The 27,709-nt window shown below is 47.1% G+C and overlaps 1 protein-coding gene across 1 annotated transcript in view; it reads left to right on the plus strand.

Moving 5' to 3' along the window:
• Window positions 1-27,709, plus strand: part of TMPRSS13 (transmembrane serine protease 13) — a gene marked incomplete at its 5' end in the record, with an annotated part of 111,150 nt that overhangs the window by 66,073 nt on the left and 17,368 nt on the right. The window contains 6 exons of the mRNA XM_023558150.2: window positions 9,337-9,586; window positions 10,846-10,950; window positions 22,611-22,733; window positions 23,755-23,884; window positions 25,900-25,992; window positions 27,003-27,046. Of these exons, the coding sequence (XP_023413918.2) occupies window positions 9,337-9,586; window positions 10,846-10,950; window positions 22,611-22,733; window positions 23,755-23,884; window positions 25,900-25,992; window positions 27,003-27,046 (745 nt within the window). The remainder of the gene's footprint in view (window positions 1-9,336; window positions 9,587-10,845; window positions 10,951-22,610; window positions 22,734-23,754; window positions 23,885-25,899; window positions 25,993-27,002; window positions 27,047-27,709) is intronic.

The following is a 27,709-nucleotide window of genomic DNA, read 5'->3' on the forward strand; positions in this document are numbered from 1 at the left end:
TAAATGACCCCCAGTGCATAGTTCCCGGAGTTTAGGCTACTTCCTGTGGCTGAAAAATTGTCACTATGCAAAGCCCAGGCCTCAGTTGATGGCAACAGCCACACAATCACTGAGATGGAAGCAACCCATGAGCCGTGATGACATCACCTGGAATAAAGAGGGGTCCCCTTTTCTCCCCCAGGTCCCTGACTGGGCCCCCAGGAGAGGCTAGGGGCAGGGCATACTCAAGGGCTGTTAAATCTCCCATCTCCCACCAGATAAGGGCCCGAGGGGCAACAGAGAGCCATAAAAATGCCCCATTCACACTGGGGTAGAGTGGGGGAATCCACCCCTCGAAGCTATGTTACCGAGAGCACTGGGCTGGGAGCACGGGGCCTTGGGGTTTGCTCCCTGTTCTACTATAAGATGTACCTGAGTGACTCTGGGCAAAGCACACAAACGTTTTGGGCCTCCACTTCCTTGTCTGTAAAACGGGAATAGTAATCCTTATTGGTCCCACCTGGTGAAGTGCTTGGAAAGAGCCCCAGAGCCAGAGGCTCTTCCTCTCAGCTCTCTCTCTGGCCCATTTCTCACTGCCCTTCCTGTGATGCCTGCGTTGCCTGCCTTCCAGCCATGCTGCCTCCTGCCCCAGCTCGTCTGCAGGGGGCTGGACAAGCTTCAAATGGGGTCTCCTAGGAGCTTCAGAGGCAGACTGAGGTGGCAGCAGTGACAGCTGGGGTGGCATGGTGAGGGCTCACTGGTATGTTATCTCGGGGAATGACCCAGAGACCAAGGGTGGGTGGGAGAAGAAGCAGGGCCAAGAAAGAATGCTTGGCAAGACGAGGCTCAGGAAATGCCCTGAGTCACCCATGCTTCCCTGGCTCTGCCCTACTCACCTGCCCCAGGCAGGCTGAGGAGCCTCTGGTCTGCAAACAGGTTATTGAGAGGCTGGGCCCTGGCCCAGGAGTTGGTCATCTGAGTTGCATTCCTGGGTCTTCTGCTTACTGGCAAAGCCCAGGAGTTGGAAGGCCTGTGTTCTGATCCTGGCTCTGCCCCTTGGGCAAGAAGTCTCCTCCCTTCCGCCTTCCCCACTTCAGGTACAAGGACCAAACTCAACTGCTCAGGCGGAAGCCAGAGCCTGAGCAATTGCCCTCCAAGAACTGAGGAAAGGAAAAGAGTTAGTGCTGTAGCAGGTTAGACATCAGCAAGAACTTCCAACAGGCTATGGTAGCAGGCTGTGTAACGGGCAAATAATGGCTGTGGAATCTTCTATTCTGGTGGTCCCTGAAAATGGGACCTCTCCTTAGCCTTCTGCGATGGTTTGGGTTAGGGCAGAGTCAGGGAGATGGAGTTGATAGTTTACTCTGGATAGGGCTTTCCTCTGGTCTTGGAGCTGCCCTTCCACCCTGGTGTCCCTGCTGGGCCTCAGAGTCCCTCACATGGGCAGTTCTCGTTCAGGTCTTAGGGTTCCAGGACTCTCCTCTTTCCCTGGTCTGAGGGCGGTCCACTCTGTACCTGCCTCCCACCGGCTCGGACTACTGCGGTGTCTGCTGTCTAAAGACCAGAACTGTACAATCCCTGGACACAGGGTCTCCAGCCCTCTTCTGGACGCTGCCCTATAACCTCCACCCTCAGCTTCCCCTCCACGCTCACTCCTCACACTTTTCGACACTAGGAAGACTTTATGTTGGGCTACTGAGGCTCAGACTCAACATTTTAAAAGGTCTGGCTGGGGGCTATTTTTCCCTCCTTTTACTGGTTCCCTGGGGACTGAGACCAGGGCACGACCACACTGTGCACATCTTTAGTGTCACCTTCCCCCAGATTCAGAGAAGAGGGGCCCAGGAAGGCCTCCTGCCTGGACCCTAAAGCTTACCCCCAGAGACCCTGTCCCCATTTCCTGCCACCTGATGCTGTGGGTGGGCACGTTGAGACCTGCCTGCTGGCTGAAGCAAACCCCTGGGGAGGGATGAGGAAGCGCTCAGAAGGTCTCTACACCTCTGTCCCTTGCCCACCACCAGCGCTGTCTTGGCTCCGACTGCCTCCCACCGCTGCACTGCTCCGGTCTCACGACCCCACCTCTCAAGTCTTCCTGCCCATTTCCTTTGAGCCTCCGCCTGCCTAGGGTGCCTCTCAGACCTCTTCAGCCCGGCCCCTCTGTGTCTGTCCTTCACAGTGGGGCAACAGGGCAGGATCACAGATCCCATCCAGGTGGAGACAGCCTGAGCCCTTGACGGGGAATTAGAAGGCTTGCGTTAGAGTCTCTACAAGACCACCAAGAAGTTTATGTGGTTTTAGGCCTGCTGCTTAGTCCCTCTGAGCCCGTTTCCTCATGTGTAATAATTCCTGACCAGCTTCCTGACCAGCAGAATCAGATGAAATAATGGGTTTAAAAGCTCTTTGAGAATCATAAGCCCTGGAGAACTGAAAGAAGTTACTGGGGACATTCAGGACACTGTTCGCCTGATTAGAATCCAAGCTCTATCGCTTACTTATGTGTGAATTTGAATTTGGGCATGGTACTTAACCACCTTCAGCCTCAGTTTCAGTATCTATAAAATGGGATTGACAATACCACCTGCAAAGAGCTGTGAAGAGGTTGAAACGGGATCAAGTAGAGTGCCTGGTGTTGTTAGCTGCAATTGAGTCAGCCCCTGACTCATGGCGACCCCATGCACGATGGAACAAAATGCTTCCCAGTCCTGCACTATCCCCATGGTTGATTGTGGATCAGGCTGTTCTGATCCATAGGGTTTTCACTGGCCGATTTTTTGGAAGTAGATCACCACACTTTTCTTCTTAATCTGTCTTAGTCTGGAAGCTCCACTGAAAACCATTCAGCAACATAACAACATGCAAGCCTCCACGGACAGACAGGTGGCGGCTGGGAATTGAACCCGCGTTTCCTGCATGGAGAGTGAGAATTCTATCACTGAACAACCACTGCCCCCTCCCCCCAGCAGGGTGCCTAGTGGCCTATCTGCTATGGTTTGACACACACCTATCGACCAAGCTCTCTCGTGTATGTCCCCCATTTATTTGGGGGAAGGAGCTAAAGTTAGCCCCATTTTACACATGTAGAAGCAGACCGAGGTGGTAAGTTACTTGCCCAAGGTAACCCAGTTAGGAATGCGTGCAGCCGCATTCGAACACAGGCCTTTCTATTTCAAGCCCAGCACTCTTTACAGAAAATCATGATCACACAGCTAAAGTGAACCAAGTCTTTGCTGTGTGCCAGCAGGCACCTGACCTGTATATCTACCCAAGGATGCTATGAAGCAGGGTCATCAGCTCTACCTAATAAGAGGTTAAGCGCTTGATCAGGGGCACACAGCTGGTTTAGAGGCAGAGCTGGATTTGAAGCGAGGTCTCTCTAACTCTAAGTACTGGATGGTGGTGCCCTGCTGCTGCAGCCCACGAGACTTCCCAGCCCTGGCAGGCCACCGGCCCAGCACGTGGCTCACACTGAAAAGTACCGCAAGCCCAAGATCCCTGAAGGAACTCACTGGCCCCACCCCAGGCTTCAAGCCTGCCAGGCCCCGGGTCCCAGTGCTTAGTCCAGGTCACAAATGCAAGATGAGTGTCCTGTACACGTTTCAGGGAGAAGGCTGCACCAGGGGCCTCTTGCTTCTGACTTCAGAAGGGCGGGGGACTCAGACACAGACCACTTGGAGTTGTATCTTGATGCGATTCTGGGCAATCTGAGCTTTGAACCTCGACTTGCTTGTCTGTAAAATGGGCTGGTAAAAATATCAATCCAAGGATGTAGCAAGGAGCGCATGAGGCGGCAGCTGTGATGGTTTTTATTGAAAACTCTGAAGTGCCGTTAACGTAAGTGAGCTACTAGCATTTTATTGGGCTCAATTATGGCAGTTCTCCCTGAAGTTGGCGAAGACATACAATGAGAGCATAACGGGGAGGGAGACCTGGCAGACCAGTCGAGGTGCCACTACGCCAGGGGCCCAGCAGCTGCCAAGGCTCAGGCCACCACTGGTGGGATGTACAGGGCCTTTCAGGGCCTGGGCTTGTCCCTTCATTGAAGGACCTTAGGCTGGCCTTTGTCCAGCACCCTTTTTTTTCTCCCTGAAATGGATTTGTGCCATCTTTCAGCCCCATCAGTCATGCCCCATGGCTGTTAAATCTCAGCTTGGTTGTGATCTGTGTAAGGGAGGAGGGGGAGAGGAAGCAGGGAGAGGAGTGAAGGAACGCCCATTTCCTGAGCAACTGCTGGGTGCCAGGCCCTGGCAAGAGCCTTCCTATTTTACCTCACTTAATCCTCAGATTATTAGTCCCCTTTTGCAGATTAAGAATAAGACTCAGGAAGGCTAAGGGGCTTACCCAAGGTCGCACAACTACTAAATGAAAGACCCGGAGTTGGGATCCAGGACTGTTTGACTCTGAAGCCAGTGCTGTTAACTGGTACATTCTCTAATCCTGTTCCACTTTAAGCTTCCAGGGGCTCATTTGTCTTCATTTTATGGACGTCTGGTCTCTAGCCAGAGCCCCTGGGTAGTGCAAATAGTCAACATGCTTGGCTGTTAACCGGAAGATTGAAGGTTTGAGTCCACCCACAGATGCCTCAGAAGAAAAGTCTGGTGACCTACTTCCGGAAAATCAGCCACAGAAAACCCTGTGAGGCACACTTTTACTCTGACACACACAGGGTGGCCACGAGGCAGGGTTGACTCAACAGCGACTGTTTCATTTTGTTCGTCATCTCTAGCCAGGAGGGATGGAGGGAAGCCTGCTGGGAAACCCTGCTCTGGTTTAGCTGGAGCAGCAGAAGCAGCAGCTGCCCTTCAGGTCCCTAAACACACGTGTGAGGCCCTGCTCAGCCAGCTGGGGCACCAGAGCTCCTGCGCACTTACCCACATCTGTTAGTTAACCTGGCGCAGCCTCTCCGGGCTCCTGCCTCTGGCAAGCCAAGTGTGGTCAGGGATCCAGGGTTTCTCCTTAACTTCATGCCCCCCAGAAGATCATCCAACCCATTGCTGTCGAGTGGATTCCAACTCATAGCGACCCTATGGGACAGAGTACAACTGCCCTATAGAGTTTCCAAGGAACGCCTGGTGGATTTGAACTGCCAAGCTTTTGGTTAGCAGCTTTAGCACTTAACTACTACGCCGCCGGGGTTTCGCATAGCCCTCCAAAAATGATGACGTAACCAAACCAATTCCCAGGGGAGCAGGGAATAAAAAACAAAAACAAAAAGTCCTACTTGAAGGAATTGTGGTGCTCAGTTGAGCCAGATGTTCTAATGGGGAGGGCCTTCTATTAATTGGTTGGCTTGGTGTTTTTTTTTTTTTTTTTTTTTTGGTGTAATGTGAAATGTTTTTAAGCACGGTGGGAGGTGAGCAATGAAAACAGAGGTGCCTGGAGGTCCGGAGCCTTCTGTCTCCTTCACACAGCCCTGCAGGGACCCCCCCATCCCCTAGCACCTCTGTACCCCAGTCCCTAAGGCTTGCTTTCTCTGCCATTTATGCAGCTTCCCAGTGAGACCTGCCCTTCTGAGCAGCCAATCAGTCTCCAGCAGATACTGTAACGAGGGTCATATGCGGCCCACGGGCCAGGTAGTTCCCAGTACCCTCCCTGCTCTGGGGATTCTAGGAGGGCACTTAGGAGGCACAGACTGTGTGAGGGAGGTCAGAGGGGTGGGGTGAGAGCAAGGTGAGACGACGCCCAGTGCAATGACAGGGACCGGGGGTGCTGTAGACCAGGGCTGGGCAGAAAGTAGAGAACACCCAAGCACTCCACGCTGCCCCTGACCTCACCGGCTCCCTCTCCCAGATTTAAAGCACCCCAGAGGTGGTGCAGTAGTGAAGCTATTGGCTGCTAACCCAAAGTCAGCGTTCAAATCCCCCAGCTGCTCTCTGGAAACCCTATGGGGCAGTTCTGCTCTGTCCTATACAGTCGCTATGAGTTGGAATCAACTTGATGGCAATGGGTTCGGGTTTTTGTCTTAAAGGCCCCAAGTTCTCCAGGGAAAGCAATGGGACTGGTAGTCATTGGTAGGCTATCGTGGCCAGCCACTCCATTAACTTATGCTTCCTTCTCAGGGAGTCGACAAAGCCTAGGAGTTAAGAGCATGGACACTGGAGGCTGACTTCATGGGTTCGAATCCTGCCTCTGCTACTTTCTAGCTGTGACAACTTGACTGAATTATCTAACCTCTCTGCCTCTGTTTCCCCTGTCCAAAGTGGAGATAATAATCATTTCTACCTCAGGAGTTGTTTCACGAATTAAGTGAGTAAACACAGATAAAGCATTTAGAGCATGTATGTTAGGCCCCTTAAAACTGTAAATTCAAGTGCCAACTCATTCCAAATGAATATATCACTCAGCCTACAGCTGGGCAAGCTTAAAGCTCTTGTCCCAGAGTGGTGGAGTTGTACCCTAGCCTACCTTCTGCTCTTGTATCTTGTTCCTCCAGCTTCTCTGATGTGTGTGTCTGTGTGTGCATGTATGTGTGCACGTGTGCATGTGGGCGGGAAGGGGGAGAGAATACGCTGGCATTACTGAGGGCAGCAGGGCCCAAGCAAGGCAGGTGAGGGCTTTCCTTTTTTTAAAAATATTTCTGTCACATTGTCAGCTTTTATTTTTATGTGTATAGTGAAAATGATACTGTATTTTTCAAATATACATACATTCTTTTTAAAAAGCCAGCTGTATTCAGATATAATTCATATACTGTATAATTCAACGGTTTCCAGTACAGTCAGAGTTGTGCGGCCAATGCGAAGGCTTTTCTTAAGCAGTGCTTTTCAGGTTTTTGACAACAGCTCATATTAAGAGTGGTGTTTTTAATCTGCATTCTAACACACAAATTAATAGAGGAGGGATATGGTGTGAAAATGAAGAGGGCTGAAGGGGTGGTTACTTCCTGGATATGAGGGTCAGAGAGAGAGTGCGGCCCTCAGCCCTTCTTTTTTTTTTATTTATTGTGCTTTAAGTGAAAGTTTACAGATCAAGTCATTCTCTCATACAAAAACTTATACACACCTTGCTATGTGCTCCTAGCTGCTCTTCCCCTAATGAGACAGCACACTCCTCCTCTCCACCCTGAATTCCCCGTGACCATTCAACCAGCTTCTCTTCCCCTCTACCTTCTCATCTCGCCTCCAGACAGGAGATGCCCACACAGCCTCATGTGTCTACTTGAGCTAAGAAGCTCACTCCTCACCAGTATCATTTTCTGTGTTATAGTCCAGTCCAATCCGTCTGAAGAGTTGACTTCAGGAATGGTTCCAGCCTTGACCTAACAAAGGATCCAGGGACCATGACCTCCGGGGCCCCTCCAGTCTTGGTCAGACCATTAAGCCTGGTCTTTTTACTAGAATTTGAGATCTGCATCCCAGTGTTCTCCTGCTCCATCAGGGATTTTCTATTGTGTTCCCTGTCAGGGCAGTCATCGGTGGTAGCCAGGCACCATCTAGTTCTTTCAGCCTCAGGCTGATATAGTTTCTGGTTTATGTGGCCCTTTCTGTCTCCTGGGTTCATCTTTACTTTATGTCTTTGGTGTTCTCCATTCTCCTTTGTTCCAGATGGGTTGAGACCAATTGATGCATCTTAGATGGTCGCTTGCTAGCATTTAAGACCCCTGACGTCACTCACCAAAGTAGGATGCAGAATGTTTTCTTAATACCTTTTTTTTTTTTATGCCAATTGACCTAGATGTCCCCTGAAACCATGGTCCCCAAACTCCTGTCCCTGCTACTCTGGCCTTTGAAACATTCAGTTGTGTCCGGGAAACTTCTTTGCGTTTGGTTTAGTCCAGTTGTCCTGACCTCTCCTGTATTGTGTGTTGCTTTTCCCTTCACCTAAAACAGTTCTTGTCTACTATCTAATTAATGAATACCCTTCCTCCCCAGCCTCATAACCGTCAAAGAATATTTTTTTCTGTGTTTAAACTTTTTGTTGAGTTCTTATAATAGTGGCCTCATACAATATTTGTCCTTTTGCAACTGACTAATTTCACTCAGCATAATGCCTTCCAGATTCCTCTATATTATGACGTGTTTCAAGGATTCATTGTTGCTCTTAATCATTGCATAGTATTCCATTATATGACTATACCATAATTTATTTATCCATTCATCCGTTGATGGGCACTTTGGTTGCTTCTATCTTTTTGCTATTGTAAACAGTGCTGCAATGAACATGGTATGCATATATCTGTTTGTGTGAAGGCTCTTATTTCTCTAGGATATATTCCAAGGAGTAGAATTGCTAGATTGTATGGTAGTTCTATTTTTAGCTTTTTAAGGAAGTGCCAAATCGGTTTCCAAAGTGGTTATACCATTTTACATTCCCACCAGCGGTGTATAAGTGTTCCAGTCTCTCCACAACCTCTCCAACATTTATTGTGTTTTTTGGATTAATGCCTGCCTTGTTGGGGTGAGATGGTATCTCATTGTAGTTTTGATTTGCATTTCTCTAATGGCTAATGATTGTGAGCATTTCCTCCTGTATGTTCACCGCCTGAATGTCTGCTTTAGTGAAGTGCCTATTCATATCCTTTGCCCATTTTTCAATTGGATTATTCATCTTTTTGTTGTTGAGTTTTTGCAGTATCATGTAGAGTTTAGAGATCAGCTGCTGTTTGGAATTGTCATAGCCAAAAACCTTCCCAGTCTGTAGGTAATCTTTTTGCTCTTTTGGTGAAGTCTTTGGATGAGGATAGGCGTTTGATTTTTAGGAGCTCCCAGTTATCTAGCTTCTCTTCCACAGCCCTTCTTTGACCCTCCCTATAGGGCCGCTAGGAGTCGCAACCAACTCAACAGCATATAAAAACAACAGAGAAGCAAGGTTGGTGAGACCGTTTCGATTACTTCGGACATGTTTTCAGGAGGAGTCAGTCCTTGGAGGAGGACATTTTGCTTGGAAAAGTAAAGGGTCAGCAAAAAAAGGGGAAGACCCTCAAGAAGATGGGTTGACACAGTGGCTGCAACAATGGGCTCAAGCATAACGATTGCGAGGATGGCGCAGGACCGGGCAGTGTTTCATTCTGTTGTACGTAGGGTCGCTATGAGTCGGAACTAACTTGACAGCACCTAACAAAAACAACAACCGAGAAGTGTATTTGAAGCAGGCGCCCCCAGCTCCAGGCAGATGGCCTTTTGCCCTCTGAGACTGCTGCCCCCTCTGTGGGTCCTTGTGAGTGGGAAACTTTAGGGCTGCTGCGGAGCAGCAAGCTTTCTTGACTTTCACCCTATCCTTGGACACTTCTTCTTGTCCAGGTGGCTTTGCTCACCCCTAGCCGCTTGCCCCAGAGCATTTATCTGCTAGCTCAGTAGGGCTGACAGTTGAGCTGGGTTGGCAGGGGAGCCACCTAAGAGATGCCCTTCACTTTGCTTTCAGAATGCTTCCCCAGCAAGGACGACTTCAGCTCGGGTGTCCCCGGCCCGGGTGTCCCCAGCCAGGGTGTCCCCAGCCCGGACATCACCTTCCAGGTCATCGTCTGGCAGGTCATCATCTGGCAGATCGGCCTCCATGACAGTCTCTCCAACCAGAGTGTATCTTGTTAGAGCAACACCAGTGGAGGCAGTACCTGCCCGGGCGTCTCCTGCCAGGTCACCGCCAGCCACCAGGGTCACCGTGGAGAGCTCAGGTAAAGGCGATACTGCAGGGAGGGCAAGAGGAACACGAACAGTCCATGGGCAAGGAGGATATCTTGGAGTTGGCATGCTCTGCCCCTCATACCATCTGGATAATGATGTGCAGGGATCTAGGGATGGGCAGTGAGGAGCCTGAGGAGATGGGAGCAGGAAGGGACCCTTACATGAAAATCTAAGACGGTAGAAGTTTGGCGGCAGAGGGGGTTCAGGCCAAGAAATAGGGACTGGCAAAGCAGTGTGTAACTTTGTAGGCTGCATCCAAAGTTCTGATTTCAAGGGCAAGAACTCCTGGTTAGAGACCTGGGTCCTTTCCTTGGGCTTCCCTGTGAGTCTTCCCGGGAAGCTGGAGCAAGTTCATGATCAGAGGGTCCATCTGTGGGTGGAGGAGGAAAGGGAGAGATCCTGATCACTTCTGTGTGATTCAGCTACTATGAAGATGTCAAATGGGCCTCAAGGCATGGTTCCGCCCTTAATGAGGCAATATTTCTGCCCATCCTAATTCTGCCCTCTTCCAATCCCAGGCATCTAAAGACCCCTCCATCACCACAATTCAAACAAGCTTAGGGCTTGGATATTATCTGGCTTTGGAGGAGCATGCCAGGTTTGGGGTCCCCCTCCACAGCCATCCTTGTGACCATTTTTGCTCTCTCACGTGGGGCTTTGGGAACAGACACTCCTGCGTTGAAATTCCTGCTCTGCCACTCACTAGCCTGATAACTTCAGACAAGTTAATTTAACTTCCACAAACCTCAGTTTCCCCGTCTATAAAATGGGAGTCATAATACCCAGCTCACAAGGTTGATGTGAACATCTAAGAAGATAGCACATGCAGAGGCCTGGCTGGCCCATAGTAGCAGCTCAATAAAAGGGAGCTGTTGGTAGCAAGAGGTGCTTGAGTGGCACAAAGGATTTGCGCTTGCCTCCTAACCTAAAGCCTGGTGGTTCAAACCCACCCAGGGGTACTGAAGAAGAAAAGGTCTGACGATTTGCTTCTGTTAAGAGTACAGTCAAAAAACCACTATGGAGCAGTTCTATTCTGTAACACGTTACCATAAGTAGGAATCCAGTTGATGGCAAAGGGTTTGGGGTTTTTTTTTTTTTTTTTGGTTGGAAGCATGCGGGCAGTGGTGCCATATTATGCGATGGAGAGGTCCTCACGGGGGGCCCGCATGGGCTAGCCCTGTTTCCTTTTCCTGCCTCCTCCACGCCAAGCTCCTCCCCACCAGCCTCACTTTCCCCTTTGTATATCCAGGTCTCGGCTTGCCCAAGTTCACCTGGCAGGAGGGCCTGAAGCGGCTGCCGCTCATCGGGTGCATCCTCCTCCTCATCGCCCTTGTGGTGTCGCTCATCCTGCTCTGTGAGTGTGACAGAGCGGGGCACAGCGGGTTCTGGGCTCTCCCTGGCTGGGGGGCAGGCAACACTCACCCAGCTACCGTATCCTCAGACAGACACCCCTGCAGGTGACCTTGAGCCAGGCGTCTCTAGACACCTTAGAGGTGGCAGAGTTAAGAGTGTGGGAAGTCAGAAACCTAGGTTTGGCTCCCATCTGTGTTACTTACTGTGCTACTTACTTGGGCAAGTTATTTAGCCACGCTGAGCTCAGGGTCTGCATCTATATAAAAAAAAAAGGAGTAAATTAACTCATTCATTCAATAAGATCTCACACTCACTTCCCAGGGTTAAAAGGGATAAATTAAATAATGTGCATGCCTGGTACAAAATCCCACTCTAAAAAGGCTAGTTATTTTAAAACACACACACATTAGAAATACTGATAGGAAAAAATTCTGTCAGGGATACTCTGTGCATGGGATAAAGTGTTCACGGACACCCTTAATGCCCTCCACCTCCATCTGTGGAAAATATTCCCAGGACCCATCCCAGGGGTCTCTGCCTGGGAGTCCATGATGAGTCAGCACAGTGGGAAATCTTAGGAGGGAACAGAAGGGAAACGTATATCTCACTGCCCTGTCCTTGGTGAGGTTACATTCTCCTGGGGCACAGAGCTGGAAATAATTAAGGCCACATGGATATAAGTGTGACAGTCAGGAAGAGATGAAATGGCATGGGCGGTGGTTAAAGGTGGTATCTTGTGACAGCCGTGGGGCCAGATGAGGACCTGGAAGACAGAAGAGCAGTTAAGACCTGGTATGGGCATCTGAAGGGGATGAGCAGGTAAGCAAGGTGGGCCTGAAGGAGAGGGAAGGGACCTGCTTAACCAGAGAGGAGGATATGCACTTGGGAGCATGGCGTTCTCCCTTTGGTTGAGTACGGCTGGCCCATGTTGTAGAGAGGTTTACATGCCAGGCTGAGGGGCGAGAAGTCTAATAAGGAGACAGCATGGCGTGGTGCAGAGCAGGGTAGCATACTGAAAGCTGCGGCTTGCAGGGCTGTTTGAGGAAGGGGCTTGTGCAGGAGGAGTTGTGTGCTGGTGAAGGGTATGGTTTTCGTACCAGACAGACCTGCCATAGCATCTGGCTCTGCCACTCACCGGCTGTGCGACTCTGTCCAGTTAACTCACTTCCCAAGCTTCAGTTTCTCCACCTGCCTCGTGAGGTTGCTGTAGTGTCACTGTCAAACGGACCCTCCTGCCTGGACTCGCTGCCCTGCTTGGCATCCCTTCTCCACCACAGGGCACCGTGCTCCAGGGGAACCCTCAGGCAGTGCACTGACCAGACAAAAGGTGAGATTGGCCCTGGGCAGGAGGAGGAGCACCTCCCTTAGTGTGATGGGAAGGAAAGTGTAAATGGGTGCAGAATAGGTCCACCTCTAGGTTGGCTTAAAGGTAGACTCTTCTGTTTACAGGTGTTATTCCTTTTGGTAGTGACCTTCAAGTTGACCCCAAACTCATAACGACCTCGTGCACAACCCCATAATCAGTTGTGGATCAGACCATTGTAACCCATAGGGCTTCATTGGCTGATTTTTGGAAGTAGATCTCCAGCCCTTTCTTCCTAGTCCATCTTAGTCTGGAAGCTCTGCCAAAACCTGTTCAGCATCATAACAACACACAAGCCTCCACTGGCAGACGGTGGTGGCTGCACATGAAGTGTATTGGCTGGGAGTCAAACCTGAGTCTCCTGCATGGAAGCGGAGAATTCTACCATCTAACCATGTGAAAAGAAGCCCTAGTGCTGCAGTGGGTTATGCCATCGGCTGCTAACCAAAAGGTCGGTGTTTCAAAGCCACCAGCCTCTCAGTGGGAAAAAGATGTGGCAGTCTGCTTCTGTAAAGATTTACAGGCAGAGGTGGGGGCAAGATGGCGGAATAGCCAGATGCTTCTGGCAAGCCCTCTTACCACAAAGATCCCCAAAATCAAGTGAAACCATTATATTTATGACAAGCTAGGAGCCCTGGACATCAAAGGCAAAGTCAGAAAACAGACTGAGCAGCAGGGAGAGAAAGAGATGGTTCAGAAGCCAAGAGGAGTTGCCAGACCTGAATCTCTGGGATCCCTCAGGCACCATTCCCAGGAGCGGCAGCAGCTGGCTAGTGGTAGTTTTCAGCCGCAGTTTCCTCAGGGAGAAGCAGCCAGCTGCACAGCCTAGTCATACCTCTGGAACCACAGAATAACGGCACTCTCAGCAAAAGCTAAATATTTGCATATATTTTACCTTGCCCCCGGCCTCCAATCCAGCTTCAGTGGCTGTTCATTTCCCTGGGCCTTAGATAGGCCCATTTGAGTGCCCTGAGCCATGCTCCCAGACTTGGAGAAGGAATAAATTCATAACAGGGGATAAGATAATCTGCCAGCTCTACTAACCTGGGGAGCTCAGGACAGAAGTGGCTCCTGTCTAGGCACAAACAGTCCATGGACTTTGAATGCCTTTTCCCCCTGCATGGAACTGTGTGGGCCTATTTCAGGTGAATAGGCCCTTGCTGGCAAACTGCATCTGTTTAAGCTGTACGGTGGAGAGGTGGGTGTTTGATACCTGATCTGGCTTTGCCTACTAAACAGGATCCTCACCTACCCACATCAGGGGCCTAAGGACTGGTGGCTCCACTTAGGTCACCCAGCCACCCACGACAGGGATCCAATGATAACTGGTACCTCCCAGTCATTACAATCAAAAGCGTTGGGTGCCCGTGGTCTGTCTGCAGAACCCACCCACCTATATGCTGTAGAGAACAGGGACACGCTTTCCTTAGAGACACTCAGGTGACGGTTCTCAGCCCCCTGCCCTGGTCAGAGTGTGACCCCCTACTGCACCAGATACTGGTACCAACACCAAACACACCTGCCCCTCTAAGACTGTAGGACAGAGCCTGTACCAAATACTTGATGGCCAGCTACCTAGACACCTGAGCTGAATCCACACAAGAAAAGTGAATGGACTCATAAGCTCAAATACCTGATAACAGCTCTAGCCATCTGGTGACAGGACATCAGAGCTCCAAAGGTGAAAATAATCAAGCTAGCTCCCTCAAGCAACACATTTGGGCATATAAAAACAAAACAAAGCAAGAAACTAGGATACAGTAAGCAAACATGAAATAAACTAATACAATATCTTGTAGATGGCTCAGAGACAACAGTCAGTCTCAAGCCACACAAAGAAGCAGACCATGATCGCTTCAACAAGCTCTTAAAACAGAGAATCAAAGGGTCTTCTAGATGAAGGTGACTTCCTGGAATTACTGGAAGCAGAATTCAAAAGATTAATATACAGAATTCTTCAAGACATCAGGAAGGAGATCAGACAATATGCAGAACAAGCATAGGAACACACAAATAAAACAGCTGAGGAAATTAAAATGGCTATTCAAGAACATAATGAAAAGTTTAATAAGGTGCAAGAATCCATACAGAGATAATGATCAGAAATTCGGAAGATTAACAATAAAATTACAGAATTAGATAACTCAATAGAAAGTCAGAGGAGCAGAATTGAGCAAGTGGAAGGCAGAATTGGTGGCCTGGAAGATAAAGCACTTGGCAACAATATATTTGAAGAAAAATTATATAAAATAATTAAAAAAAAAATGAAGAAACCTAAAGTATCATGTGTGACTCTATCAAGAGAAATAACCTATGAGTGACTGGAGTACCAGAACAGGGAGGGATAGCAGAAAATACAGAGAGAATTGTTGAAGATTTGTTGGCAGAAAATTTCCCTGATATCATGAAAGATGAGAAAATATCCATCCAAGATGCTCATCAAACTCCACATAAGATAGATTTTAAAAGAAAGTTACTAAGACATATTATAATCAAACTTGCCAAAACCAAAGATAAAGAGAGAATTTTAAGAGCAGCTAGGGATAAATGAAAAGTCACCTACAAAGGAGAGCCATTAAGGATAAACTCAGACTACTTGGCAGAAACCATGCAGGCAGGAAGGCAATGGGATGACTTACATGAAGCCCTGAAGGAAAAAATTGCTAGCCAAGAATAATACACCCGGCAAAACTGTCTCTCAAATATGAAGTTGAAATTAGGACATTTCTAGATAAACAGAAGTTTAGGGAATTCGTAAAAAACCAAACCAAAACTACAAGAAATACTAAAGGGAGTTCTTTGGTTAAAAAATCAATAATACCAGGTATCAACCCAAGACTAGAACACTGGACAGAGCAATCAGATGTCAACTCCGATAGGGAAATCACAAAAATAAACCAAAATAAAAAAACACTCAAAACAGGGAAACAGCGATGTCATTATGTAAAAGAAGACAACATTAAAATAATAAAGAGGGACTAAGAAACGTAGTCATAGATCTTTCATATGGAGAGGAATACAAGGTAATACAAAGATATAAAAGTTAGGTTTAAACTTTGAAAAATAGGGGTAAATATTAAGGTAACCACAAAGGAGACTAACTATCCTACTCATCAAAATCAAATATAGGAAGAAAAAGGACTCAGCAGAAACAAAATCAACAACAATGAAGAAGAGGAAAAGACAGTATATAAAGACAAACTACTCAGCACAAAAAATTAAGTGGGAAATAAATCTGCCAACAACACACACAAAAAAGACTTCAAAATGACAGCACTAAACTCATACCTATACATAATTATGCTGAATGTTAATGGTCTAAATGCACTGATAAAGAGACAGAGAGTGGCAGAATGGACAAAAAAAACATGATCCGTCTATATACTGCCTACAAGAAACACATCTTAGACTTAGAGACACAAACGAGCTAAAGCTCAAAGGATGGAAAAAAATATATCAAGCAAACAACAATAAAAAAAATCAGGAGTGGCAATATTAATTTCTGACAAAATAGACTTTAAAGTTAAATCTACCACAAAGGATAAGGAAGGACACTATGTAATGATTAAAGGAACAATACACCCAGAGGATATAACCATATTAAATATTTATGCACCCAATGACAAGGCTGCAAGATACATAAAACAAACTCTATCAGCATTGAAAAGTGAGATAGACAGCTCCACAATAATAGTAGGGGACTTCAACACACCACTTTCAGTGAAGGACAGGACATCCAGAAAGAAGCTCAATAAAGACACGGAAGATCCAAATGTCGCAATAAACCAACTCAACCTTATAGACGTATACGGAACACTCCACCCAACAGCAGCCAAGTATACTTTCTTTTCTAGTGCACATGGAACATTCTCTAGAATAGACCACATATTAGGTCATAAAGCAAGCCTTAGCAGAGTCCAAAACATTGAAATGTTACAAAGCATCTTCTCTGACCATAAGGCTAAAAAAGTAGAAATCAATAACAGAAAAAGCTGGGAAAAGAAATCAAGCACTTGGAAACTGAACAATACCCTGCTCAAAAAAGGCTGGGTTATAGAAGGTGTTAAGGATGGAATAAAGAAATTCATAGAATCCAATGAGGATGAAAACACTGCCTATCAGAACCTTTGGGACACAGCAAAAGCAGTGCTCACAGGTCAATTTATATCAATAAATGCACACATACAAAAGGAAGAAAGGGCCAAAATCAAAGAATTACCCCTACAACTTGAACAAATAGAAAGAGAGCAACAAAAGAAACCTTCAGGCACTAGAAGAAAGGAAATAATAAAAATTATAGCAGAACTAAATGAAATAGAAAACAGAAAAACAATTAAAAGAGTTAACAAGACCAAAAGCTGGTTCATTGAAAAAATTAACAAAATTGATAAACCATTGGCCAAATTGACAAAAGAAAAACAGGAGAGGAAGCAAATAACCCAAATAAGAAATGAGATGGGCAATATTACAACTGACCCAACTGAAATTAAAAGAATCATATCACATTACTATGAAAAATTGTACTCTAACAAATTTGAAAACCTAGAAGAAATGGATGAATTCCTAGGAACATGCTACCTACCTAAACTAACACAAACAGAGGTAGAACAACTAAATAGACCCATAACAAAAGAAGAGATTGAAAAGGTAATCAAAAAACGCTCAACAAAAAAAAAAAACCCTGGCCTGGACAGCTTTACTGCAGATTTCTACCAAACTTTCAGAGAAGAATTAACACCGCTACTACTAAAGGTACTTCAGAGCATAGAAAAGGATGGAATACTCCCAAACTCATTCTATGAAGCCAGCATATCCCTGATACCAAAACCAGGTAAAGATACCACAAAAAAAGAAAATTACAGACTTATATCCCTCATGAACTTGGATGCAAAAATCTTCAACAAAATTCTAGCCAATAGAATTCAACAACATATCAAAAAAATGTGGAAACCCTAGTGGCGTAGTGGTTAAGAGCTACAGCTGCTAACCAAAAGGTCAGCAGTTCGAATCCACCAGGCACTCCTTGGAAGCTCTATGGGGCAGTTCTACTCTGCCCTATAGGGTTGCTATGAGTCAGAATTGACTTGACGGCAACGGGTTTGGGTTTTTTTTGGTATCAAAAAAATAATTCACCATGACCAAGTGGGATTCGTACCAGGTATGCAGGGATGGTTCAACATTAGAAAAACAATTAATGTAATCAATCATATGAATAAAAGACAAGAACCATATGATTTTATCAATTGACACAGAATAGGCATTTGACAAAGTTCAACACCCATTCATGATAAAAAAAAAAAAACTTCCAGCAAAATAAGAATAGAAGGAAAATTTCTCAACATAATAAAAGGCATTTATACAAAGCCAACAGTCAACATCATCCTAAATGGAAAGAGCCTGAAAGCATTCCCCTTGAGATTGGGAACCGGACAAGGATGCCCTTTATCACTACTCTTATTCAACATTGTGCTGGAGGTCCCAGTCAGAGCAATTAGGCTAGATTAAGAAATAAAGGGCATCCAGATTTACAAGGAAGAAGTAAAAATATCTCTTTTTGCAGATGACATGATCTTATACACAGGAAACCCTAAAGAATCCTTAAGAAAACTACTGAAACTAATAGAAGAGTTCAGCAGAGGATCAGGATATAAGATAAACATACAAAAAATCAGTTGGATTCGTCTGCGCCAACAAAAAGAACATTGAAGAGGAAATCACCAAATCAATACCATTCACAGCAGCCCCCAAGAAGATAAGATACCTAGGAATAAATCTTACCTGAGACATAAAAGACTTATACAAAGAAATCTACAAGACACTACTGCAAGAAACCAAAAGAGACCTACATAAGTGGAAAAATACACCTTGCTCATGGATAGGAAGACTTAACATTGTGAAAATGTCTATTCTATCAAAAGCGATCTATAGATACAATGCAATTCTGATCCAAATTCCAACAACATTTTTTAATGAGATAGAGAAACAAATCACCAACTTCATATGGAAGGGAAAGAGGCCCCGGGTGAGTAAAGCATTACTGAAAAAGAAGAAGAAAGTGGGAGGCCTCACTCTACATGATTTTAGAACCCATTATACTGCCGCAGTAGTCAAAGCAGCCTGGTGCTGGTACAACAACAGACCAATGGAACAGAATTGAGAATCCAGACATAAATGCATCCATATATGAGCAGCTGATATTTGACAAAGGCCCAAAGTCAGTTAAATGGGGAAAAGACAGTCTCTTTAACAAACGGTGCTGGCATAACCGGATATCCATCTGCAAAAAAATGAAATAAGACCCATACCTCACACCATGCACAAAAACTAACTCAAAATGGATCAAAGACCTAAATATAAAATCTAAAACGATAAAGGTCATAGAAGAAAAAATAGGGACAATGCTAGGAAACATTACTAACAATGCAGAAGAGAAACTAGATAACTGGGAGCTCCCAAAAATCAAACACCTATGCTCATCCAAAGACTTCACCAAAAGAGTAAAAAGATTACCTACAGGCTGGGAAAAAGTTTTTAGCTATGACGTTTCTGATTGGCACCTGATCTCTAAAATCTACATGATAGCGCAAAAACTCAACTACAAAAAGACAAATAACCCAATTAAAAAATGGGCAAAAGATATGAACAGACACTTCACTAAAGAAGACATTCAGGTGGCGAACAGATACATGAGGAAATGCTCACGATCATTAGCCATTAGAGAAATGCAAATCAAAACCACAATGAGATTCCATCTCACTCCAACAAGGCTAGCATTAATTCAAAAAACACAAAATAATAAATGTTGGAGAGGCTGTGGAGAGACTGGAACACTTACACGCTGCTGGTGGAAATGTAAAATGCTACAACCAATTTGGAAATCGATTTGGCACTTCCTTAAAAGGCTAGAAATAGAACTACCATATGATCCAGCAATCCCACTCCTCGGAATATATCCTAGAGAAATAAGAGCCTTTACAAGAACAGATATATGCACACCTATGTTTATTGTAGCACTGTTTACAATAGCAAAAAGGGAGAAGCAACAAAGGTGCCCATCAACGGATGAATGGATATATAAATTATGCTATATTCACACAGTGGAATACTATGCATCGATGAAGAACAATGACGAATCCATGAAACATTTCATAACATGGAGGAATCTAGAAGGCATCATGCTGAGTGAAATTAGTCAGTTGCAAAAGGACAAATATTGTATAAGACCGCTATTATAAGAACTGGAGAAATAGTTTAAACAGAGAAGAAAATATCTTTTGACAGTTACGAGAAGAGGGAGGGAGGGATGAAGGGAGAGGGGTCTTCACTAATTAAATAGTAGATAAGAACTATTTTAGCTGAAGGGAAAGAACACACAACACAGGAGAGGCCAGCACAATTGGATTAAACTAAAAGCAAAGAAGTTTCCTGAATACACTGAATGCTTCGAAGGCCAGTGTAGTAGGGGTGGGGGTTTGGGAACCATGGTTTCGGGGGATATCTAAGTCAATTGGCATAATAAAATCTATGGCATAATAATAAGATAACATTCTGCCTCCCACTTTGGAGAGTGGCTTCTGGAGTCTTAAACGCTAGCAAGCGGCCATCTAAGTTGCATCAATTGGTCTCTACCCACCTGGTACAAAGGAGAATGAAGAACACCAAAGACACAAGGTAATTATGAGCCCAAGAGACAGAAAGGGCCACATAAACCAGAGACTACATTAACCTGAGACCAGAAGAACTAGATGGTGCCCAGCTACAACCGATGACTGCTCTGATAGGGAACACAAGAGAGAACACCTGAGGAAGCAGGAGAGCAGTGGGATGCAGACCTCAAGTTCTCCTAAAAAGACCAGACTTAATGGTCTGACTGAGGCTAGAAGGACCCCAGACCTTCTGTTAGCCCAGGACAGGAACCATTCCCAAGCCAACTCTTCAGACAGGGATTGGTCTGGACAATGGGATAGAAAATGATGCTTGTGAGGAGTGAGCTTCTTGAATCAAGTAGACACAAGGGACTATGTTGGCATCTCCTGTCTGGAGGGGAGATGGGAGGGCGGAGGGGGTCAGAAACTGGCAGAGTGGACTAGAAAACAGAGAGTAGAGGGAATGAGTATACTGTCCCATTAGGGGGAAAGCAGTTAGGAGTATATATCAAGGTGTGTATAAATTTTTGAATGAGAGGCTGACTTGATTTGTAAGCTTTCACTTAAAGCACACACACACAAAAAAAGGTTTACTTCCTTGGAAACCCTATGCGCAGTTCTACTCTGTCCTATAGGATCGTCACAAGTCAGAATCGACTTGATGGCAATGGGTTTGGTTTTGGAACCATATGAAATAAGGGCCATATGAAATAACCTGTAGAGGGCTGTGTTCATTGCAGAGGCTCAGAGGCTTCAGCATGGTTTCCCAAGTCCCTGAGAGTTCCATCTGGCAGATCTTTAGCCCTCCCAGGACCTTTACCCCTTTCAGGACCAGGGAGGTGGTTTGACTTCTGCAGGTCACAGAGCATGCGGTGGGGTTAGGACTGGAGCTCGGGCCTCCCTACTTTCTGTCCAGTGGTCTCCCTGGACATTTGGGTTTGTAAGCATTCTGAGACGGCACTGTTGAGGGTTCCCCTGGAGACTCAGTGCCCTGGGTGTGGGGGGGAGAGGATGGGAAAATCCAAAATATCAGTAGGAATTTGTATTTGGGTTTGGAAGGCTTGGGATCCCCTAACACTGACTCTTTGAATACCCCACTGACCGAATATGCTTGAGAGATTTTTTTCCGATCAGTAATTTTCATGTTTTTTGTTTCATAACTAGCATTTTTAGAGTGTGATTTTTTTTTTTTTTTTTGGCCAGGCATTATGTCATTATCTCATTTATTCCTCATGAACCAGTTGTTGCAGACTGAATAGTGTCCCTCAAAAATGTGTGTCAACTTGGGTGGCCATGATTCCCAATATTGTGTGATTGCCCACCATTTTGTCATGTGATGTGATTATCCTACAGGTTGTAAATCCTACCTCTATGATGTTAATGAGGCAGGATTAGAGGCAGTTATGTTAATGAGGCAGGACTTAATCTACAGCATTAGGTTGTATTTTGAGTCAACCACTTTTGAAATATAAAAGAGAGAAATGAACAGAGAGGAGAGGGACCTCCTACCGCCAAGAAAGCAGGGTCTAGAGCAAGCACATCCTTTGGACCCAGGGTCTCTGCACTGAGAAGCTCCTAGACCAGGGAAATATTGATGACAAGGGCCTTGCCCCAGAGCCAACAGAGAAAGAAAGCCTTCCCCTGGAGCTGGGGTCCTGAATTCAGACTGTGAGACAATAGATTTATATTTGTTAAAGCCATCCATGTGTGGTATTTCTGTTATAGCAGCACTAGAAGACCAAGACACCAGTGAAGTTATTATGAGATCTGGGGGAAATCTAGGGACTCTCAAACCTTTACTTAGTGTAGCTGAGAGCAGGAGAAGTGGGGGGTCTTGGCTGAAGAATCAGTTGAGGACAAGAGGCAGGGTGAGGAGTTAGAACTGGGGCTGGTTAAGCATGCTTAGCCATACAAGGGGAGGTTTCACCAGTCTGTAGGGGTGACAGAGACTCTAGTTTAGAAAGAGAGTGATGTTAGAGAAAGAAGTCATGAAGCTGATTTGCAATTATGGTTTGTAAAGCTGTTTTCTTTTAGACACAACTTGGGAATCAACCACCTAGAGTTGGTCATTGAATGGGAAGATATTTAAAGGCATAAAGACAAGTAATGGAGCAAGTACTGAATACAGGCGGCATCTTGTTCAACGGAGAGGGAGAAAGAAGAATAGGAGCTTTGAAACTAAAAGAATGGTAGTATTCAAGACAACGGGACTGACAGTGGCTGCATGTATGTGACTGTGAAGATAGAAATCCCTTTGCTGGAGCACAGAGAAGAGGGATGCCAGAGGGATTCTGAGAAGCAGCCTCTGGGTTACTGGAGGAGGTGGTTTCTCTGACTACCACCGAGGCTACCATGTAGGGCAAGGGAGCTCCCAGTGTAGTACACACCTCCAGACACATCTCTCTCTCTCTTTCTCTCTGGATGGCTGGCTGCTCGAGTCTGCCTGGTGCTGCCCTGCTTGCAGGAGCTTTCTGAAGCATTCCGGAGCATTCCTGAGCAGCCTCTTTCTCCATACAGATGGGGGACGAGAGCCCCAGAGCCCAAGAGGGATTGCAGGTCGGTGTCTCAGAACCCCCAGGGTCTTGGGCTACTTAGTGCTTGTCTCTCTGGGACTGGCATTCACCCCAGCTGTCTGCTTCTTTTTTTTTCCAGTCTACTTCTGGCGGGGCCCTATAGGGATCAAGTACAAGGAGCCAGTCGAGAGCTGCCCCAAGCATGCAGTTCGCTGTGATGGGGTGGTGGACTGCAAGCTCAAGAGTGATGAGCTGGGTTGTGGTAAGGAGGCTAAGCATGGGTGTATGTGTGCACATGTGTGTGTGCACGTGTGTGTGTGTGCATGTGTGGGTACATGTCCATGTGCAAGTCTGTGAGTATGTCCTCTGGTGACTGCAAACTGCGGTGAAAACTGTGTATCAGCCTCAAATAGGAGGCAACGGACAGGGAGTTCAGAGGACTGGTTCCTAGTCATAGTACAGGGTTTGAAACCTGGCTTTGAGCGCTGTGTGACTTGGGCAATTCACTTGTCTTCTCTGGACTTCAGTTTCCTAATTTGTCAAATGAGTGGACTGGACAAGATTAGTGGTTCTCAAATAAAATTTGACAACTCCCTAATATCAGATTGATCAAAGCAGAGCAGCTCTGGCCAGAAGAAAGTATGGGGTAGGGGGCCCCATCCATGTGCCTTTCCTTGTTACCTACAAGGTAGGTAACCTCTGACTTCTCACCTCTATGGTTTCATGAAGGTCAGTCTGTAAACTACTGGCCTCGATGATCACCACAATGACCCCAGAGACTTCTTTGGACGCTGGTCATCAGTGGTTTCTGTGTGCACTTGTCTGTGTAGCCCTCGTGTGCGTGCCGATCCACGTGTATGCACCTTTTGTGCCCATTCCACCTACATGGGTGGGCCCTGTGTGTTCACATGTGTGCAGCCCATGACTGTGTCCCTCTGTGTCTGAGCTTGTGAGCAAACAGACTGCAAGCCTTGTCTTCCCTGGCCACTCTCTCGTTTGGCCATGTCACTGCCCTCTCAGGATGCTGGCTCCTGGCGGTGCTCCCCCTCCTTCCAGCAATGATTCCCGGCTCCCATCAGATGACATGCTCTCTGCCCTGCCCCAGCCCCTTGCCTTGGCTCTGCCTTTCCTGAGGGTCCTGGGCTTCCGATCACTGGCTGACCATTACTCCCTGATGCCTGCCTCAGGACTGGAGCTTCTTGGAGCCTTGCTCAGTTCACTCCCCAGGAGCATGAACCTTCCTGGGTACTGAGGACCTCCTCTGCCCTTCTCTTGGCCTGCAGTGAGGTTTGACTGGGACAAGTCTCTGCTTAAAGTCTACTCTGGAACCTCCCATAAGTGGCTTCCTGTCTGCAGTGACAGCTGGAACGACACCTACTCAGAGAAGACCTGCCAGCAGCTGGGCTTTGAGAGGTAAATCTGCCCCCGGGGCCCCAGCTTCATGCATGTCTCAGGCTCTTTGCAAGAACCTCCTATTAAAAGAGCCCTTCAGGACCAGGGCTGAGGTCACTAGCTCAGGAGTCTCTTGAGTTATCCAAAGGTACAGTGGCCCTGGCACTAACTAGTCTCGGGTAAGCTGTTTCCACGAGGCCAGTGTAAGTATTTGTAGAGGAGGAGATGTAATAACATCAGTTCTTTGTATTAAAGCACCCTCATGTCCATGATCCCATTTAATGTCCTCGGTGGCCCTGTGAGGTGGGCAGGCCAATGGGCAGGCCTCCTTACATTAGGGGACTAGAAGCTCAGGTGGTACAAAGATCTTCGATGGGATTTGGACTGTAGCAGTTGTGACTTGAGCAGTAGAACTGCTTAAACAGGGAAAGAGATGGGGCAGGTCTGGCCAGGAAAAGCCATAAGAGTCCTTGGCTCAATAATTTTTAAACAAACAACAACAACAACAAAAAACAGCTGGTGGGTGGAAACCCAGGTGGCACAATGCTACGGCTGGTGGCTAACAGTGCTATGGCTGCTAACCAAAAGATTGGCAGTTCGAATCTACCAGGTACTCCTTGGAAACTCTGTGGGGCAGTTTTACTCTGTCCTATAGGGTCACTATAAGTTGGAATCAACTCGACGGCAAAGGGTTTGGTGGTGGGGTGGGAGGTAGCATGAACAATGACCTTCCCATTGAAGGAGCCTCTAATTTACAGGCCAGCTATCCATCTCCAACCTCCCTTCTTGGTCTGTGGATTTGGGGTTTCACCAATGTATGTGGGGTTGTAGGGAGAAGGGGCTAGGATATTATTCAGAGCCATATCTGTAGAAGAAGCACCTGGAAAACTAGGGGTTGGGAGCTAGGACTTAGAGCCAGTTCTCCTCAACTTCAGAGCTGCAGTCTATAAAACAAGGATCAGGAGGGTCTGGTTGGAAGACGACAGACATCTGAGGTCCTATCTTACGTCTTTTATCAACGATGTCTGTGACCTTATGCAAGTCTGAACCTCCTTTGAACTTCAGTAGATGGCATCATTTATTCAAAAGACATTCATTAAGCTTTTATTATGTGCCAGGTACTATGTGGCACCCAGACACAAAGGCATAAGACAAGATCCCTGCCCTTGAAGGACCTCTAGTATAGTGTCCATGAGAGATACTTAAACCAATGTGATATGTAATGATAAGGATATGTGCAAAGGGTGCCTAACTGTACTTGGAGGAGAGAGCAGAGCCTGGAGGAAACGGTACTCTGGGTAGAGGAACAACATGTGCAGAACATGGTGTCATTCATAGGCATACCATGTTCTTGAAATGGACATAAGTTCCGTGAAGATAGTGGTCCAGGGTCATCCACATCAGAATCACCTGGGTAGCTAGTTCAAATGCTAACCCATTGAATCAAAGTCCCTGGGATCAGAACTGGACACCTGCTTAGCAAACACCACTAGGTGATTCTTATGCACACTGAGGTCTGACATCCAATAGGCTAGCCCAAAGTTTCTCAAACTTAAACAGGCAAACTGATAACCTGGGAGGGGTCTTTAAAATGCAGATTCTGGTTCAGTAGGTTGGGGTGATGCTGATGCTGCTCCTCCACAGACCACAGCTTGAATAGAAAAGGGCTAGATGAGCGCTTCTCATACTTGAGTGTGTGTCAGAAACCCATGGAGAACCTGTTAAAGCAGATTGCTGGGCCCCACCCTGAGTCTCAGATTCAGGAGGTCTGGGGTGGGGCCTGAGAATTTGCATTTCTAACAACTTCCAGATAATGCTGACACTGCTGGTTGGGGGAACACACTTTGGGGACTACCGGGCTGGTTCCTAGGGCTGGGTAGGTGGGGCAGTGGTAGAATATGTGGGTGGGGCCTTGACTTCCATTCAGACTGTTACGGCCCAGTTCCCTCAGCAGGGGCGGTGGCGACTCTAATGAGGACTGGGGGTGGACTCTGTCTCAAGGCTGCTCATTCTCCTTCCCCTCTCCTCCCTTGCAGTGCCTACTGGACAGCCGAGGTGGCCCACAGGGACTTTGCTAGCAGTTTCTCAGTATCCAAATACAACTCCACCATCCAGGAAAGTCTCCACAGGTACGGTGGGGGCAGGCCAGGCTGACTGTTCTGAGGGTTCCCTTTTTGAGCAGGGGCAGACGAGGAGTGCAGAGGGGGTGGGCTTTGAGTCTAGAAGCCCCTCTCCCTTGGCCTTTCTGGGACTCAGCCTCCAGGCGTCCATCATGAATGTTCAGGGACACCTCAGAAATAGTCCTCATTCACCCCACCACCCACTCATATGAAAGTTCTTATTTGAGGCTTGGTGCAGAGAGGGCCGCAAAATCAGGGGTGCCCCCGAGTTTACCTGGTTGCTGAGGACAACTAATAAAACTTGCGGCCACCAGTCAGCCAGGTGTTTGGACTGAAAGCCACTGAAGGGAGTGGGCTGGGGTGGGAAGGGAGAGCATCACTGGCCTTAGGAATGGGGTGGGGGTGCAGCAGCAGGGGGAGGGCCAGACGTGAGTGGTCAGGGCCAGGAGGCCCACCTGGGACACATCGTTGTCTTCCTGGGCCTCGTCATCCTCTGTGGTCTTTGGCATGCAGCCCCCTGACAGGGAGGGTGGAAGGACACTCCACCAGCTAGCATTGTTTACCTTGGGGAGGGGAGAGGCGAAACAGGCTCTGAGAGAAAAAGGGATGCTGAGGGCAGGAAGCGAACTAGCTGCATCCTGGATGCCTGCTCTGTGCAGGTGGGCTTGTATGCTACATTCCTGGCCGAGCAGTGAGGAGCTGTGTCAGAGGGGCAGTGGTCCACCTGTTTAGTTGTGGAAAGATACCGGGCTAACGAAGTCATGGGGTCAAAGGACACGAATCTGGCCAATGTGTGCAGTCTACCACAAGAAAACAGGGGGATTTGCACTCAGCCATCCCCATTCCCAGGGAAAGCACTTGCAGGGCCTATTCCACTGGGTGGGAGAAGATCAGAATCTCCATCTTCTTGTGCAAAAGGTAGCTTCCTTGGAAATGGGGTGGGACCTCAGCAGGAGACAGGTTTCCTGGAGGAGATAGCTTATATATCTCTTTTCCCACCTTTGTGTCTCCTCCTGCAGGTCTGAATGCCCGTCGCAGCGTTATGTCTCTCTCCAGTGTTCCCGTAAGGAGAGGCTCTTCTTCTTGGACTGTGGCTTGTGTCGGGTAGCAGTCAGGGGGAAGAAGGGTGGTGCCCCTCTGGGAGAAATGGCTGGTCCTGGAGGTCCAAGCCAGGAAGAGGTGCTTAGCCAGCAGGCCTATTTCAAAGCCTGGGCCTCTGGAAGGCACTGGGGCAGTTCCTAGACAGCACTGCCCTTCCCCGACTGACTGCTAGGAGCTCAGCCCAGCAACCTCACTCATTCAGGCAAGCCATTTGAGTCTCCTGGATTTTAGACAGAGGGCAGAGAACTGGGAGAGTAGGTTCTGGGCCAGCTTAAAGCTCCTGTATCAGTAAACATGGAACTAAATTGAGATCGAGATCTAGAGCCAACATTTACTGAGTACGAACTACATGCACGGCACTGTGCTCGTCTCTCTACAAATATGGTGGCATTTAATTCCTACACTAATCCTATGAGACAGGTGCCATTCCAAAACCAAAAAACCAAACCCATTGCCATCAAGAACTGCCCCATAGGGTTTCCAAGGAGCAGCTGGTGGATTCAAACTGTGACTTTTTGGTTAGCAGCTGAGCTATTAACCACTGCGCCACCAGATCTCTAAACCAAAACCAAACCTGTTGCCGTTGAGTTGATTCTGACACATAGCGACCCAGTAGGACAGAGTA

Source organism: Loxodonta africana, chromosome 15 (assembly GCF_030014295.1).
Source record: "Loxodonta africana isolate mLoxAfr1 chromosome 15, mLoxAfr1.hap2, whole genome shotgun sequence".
NCBI classification, from domain to species: Eukaryota; Metazoa; Chordata; class Mammalia; order Proboscidea; family Elephantidae; genus Loxodonta; species Loxodonta africana.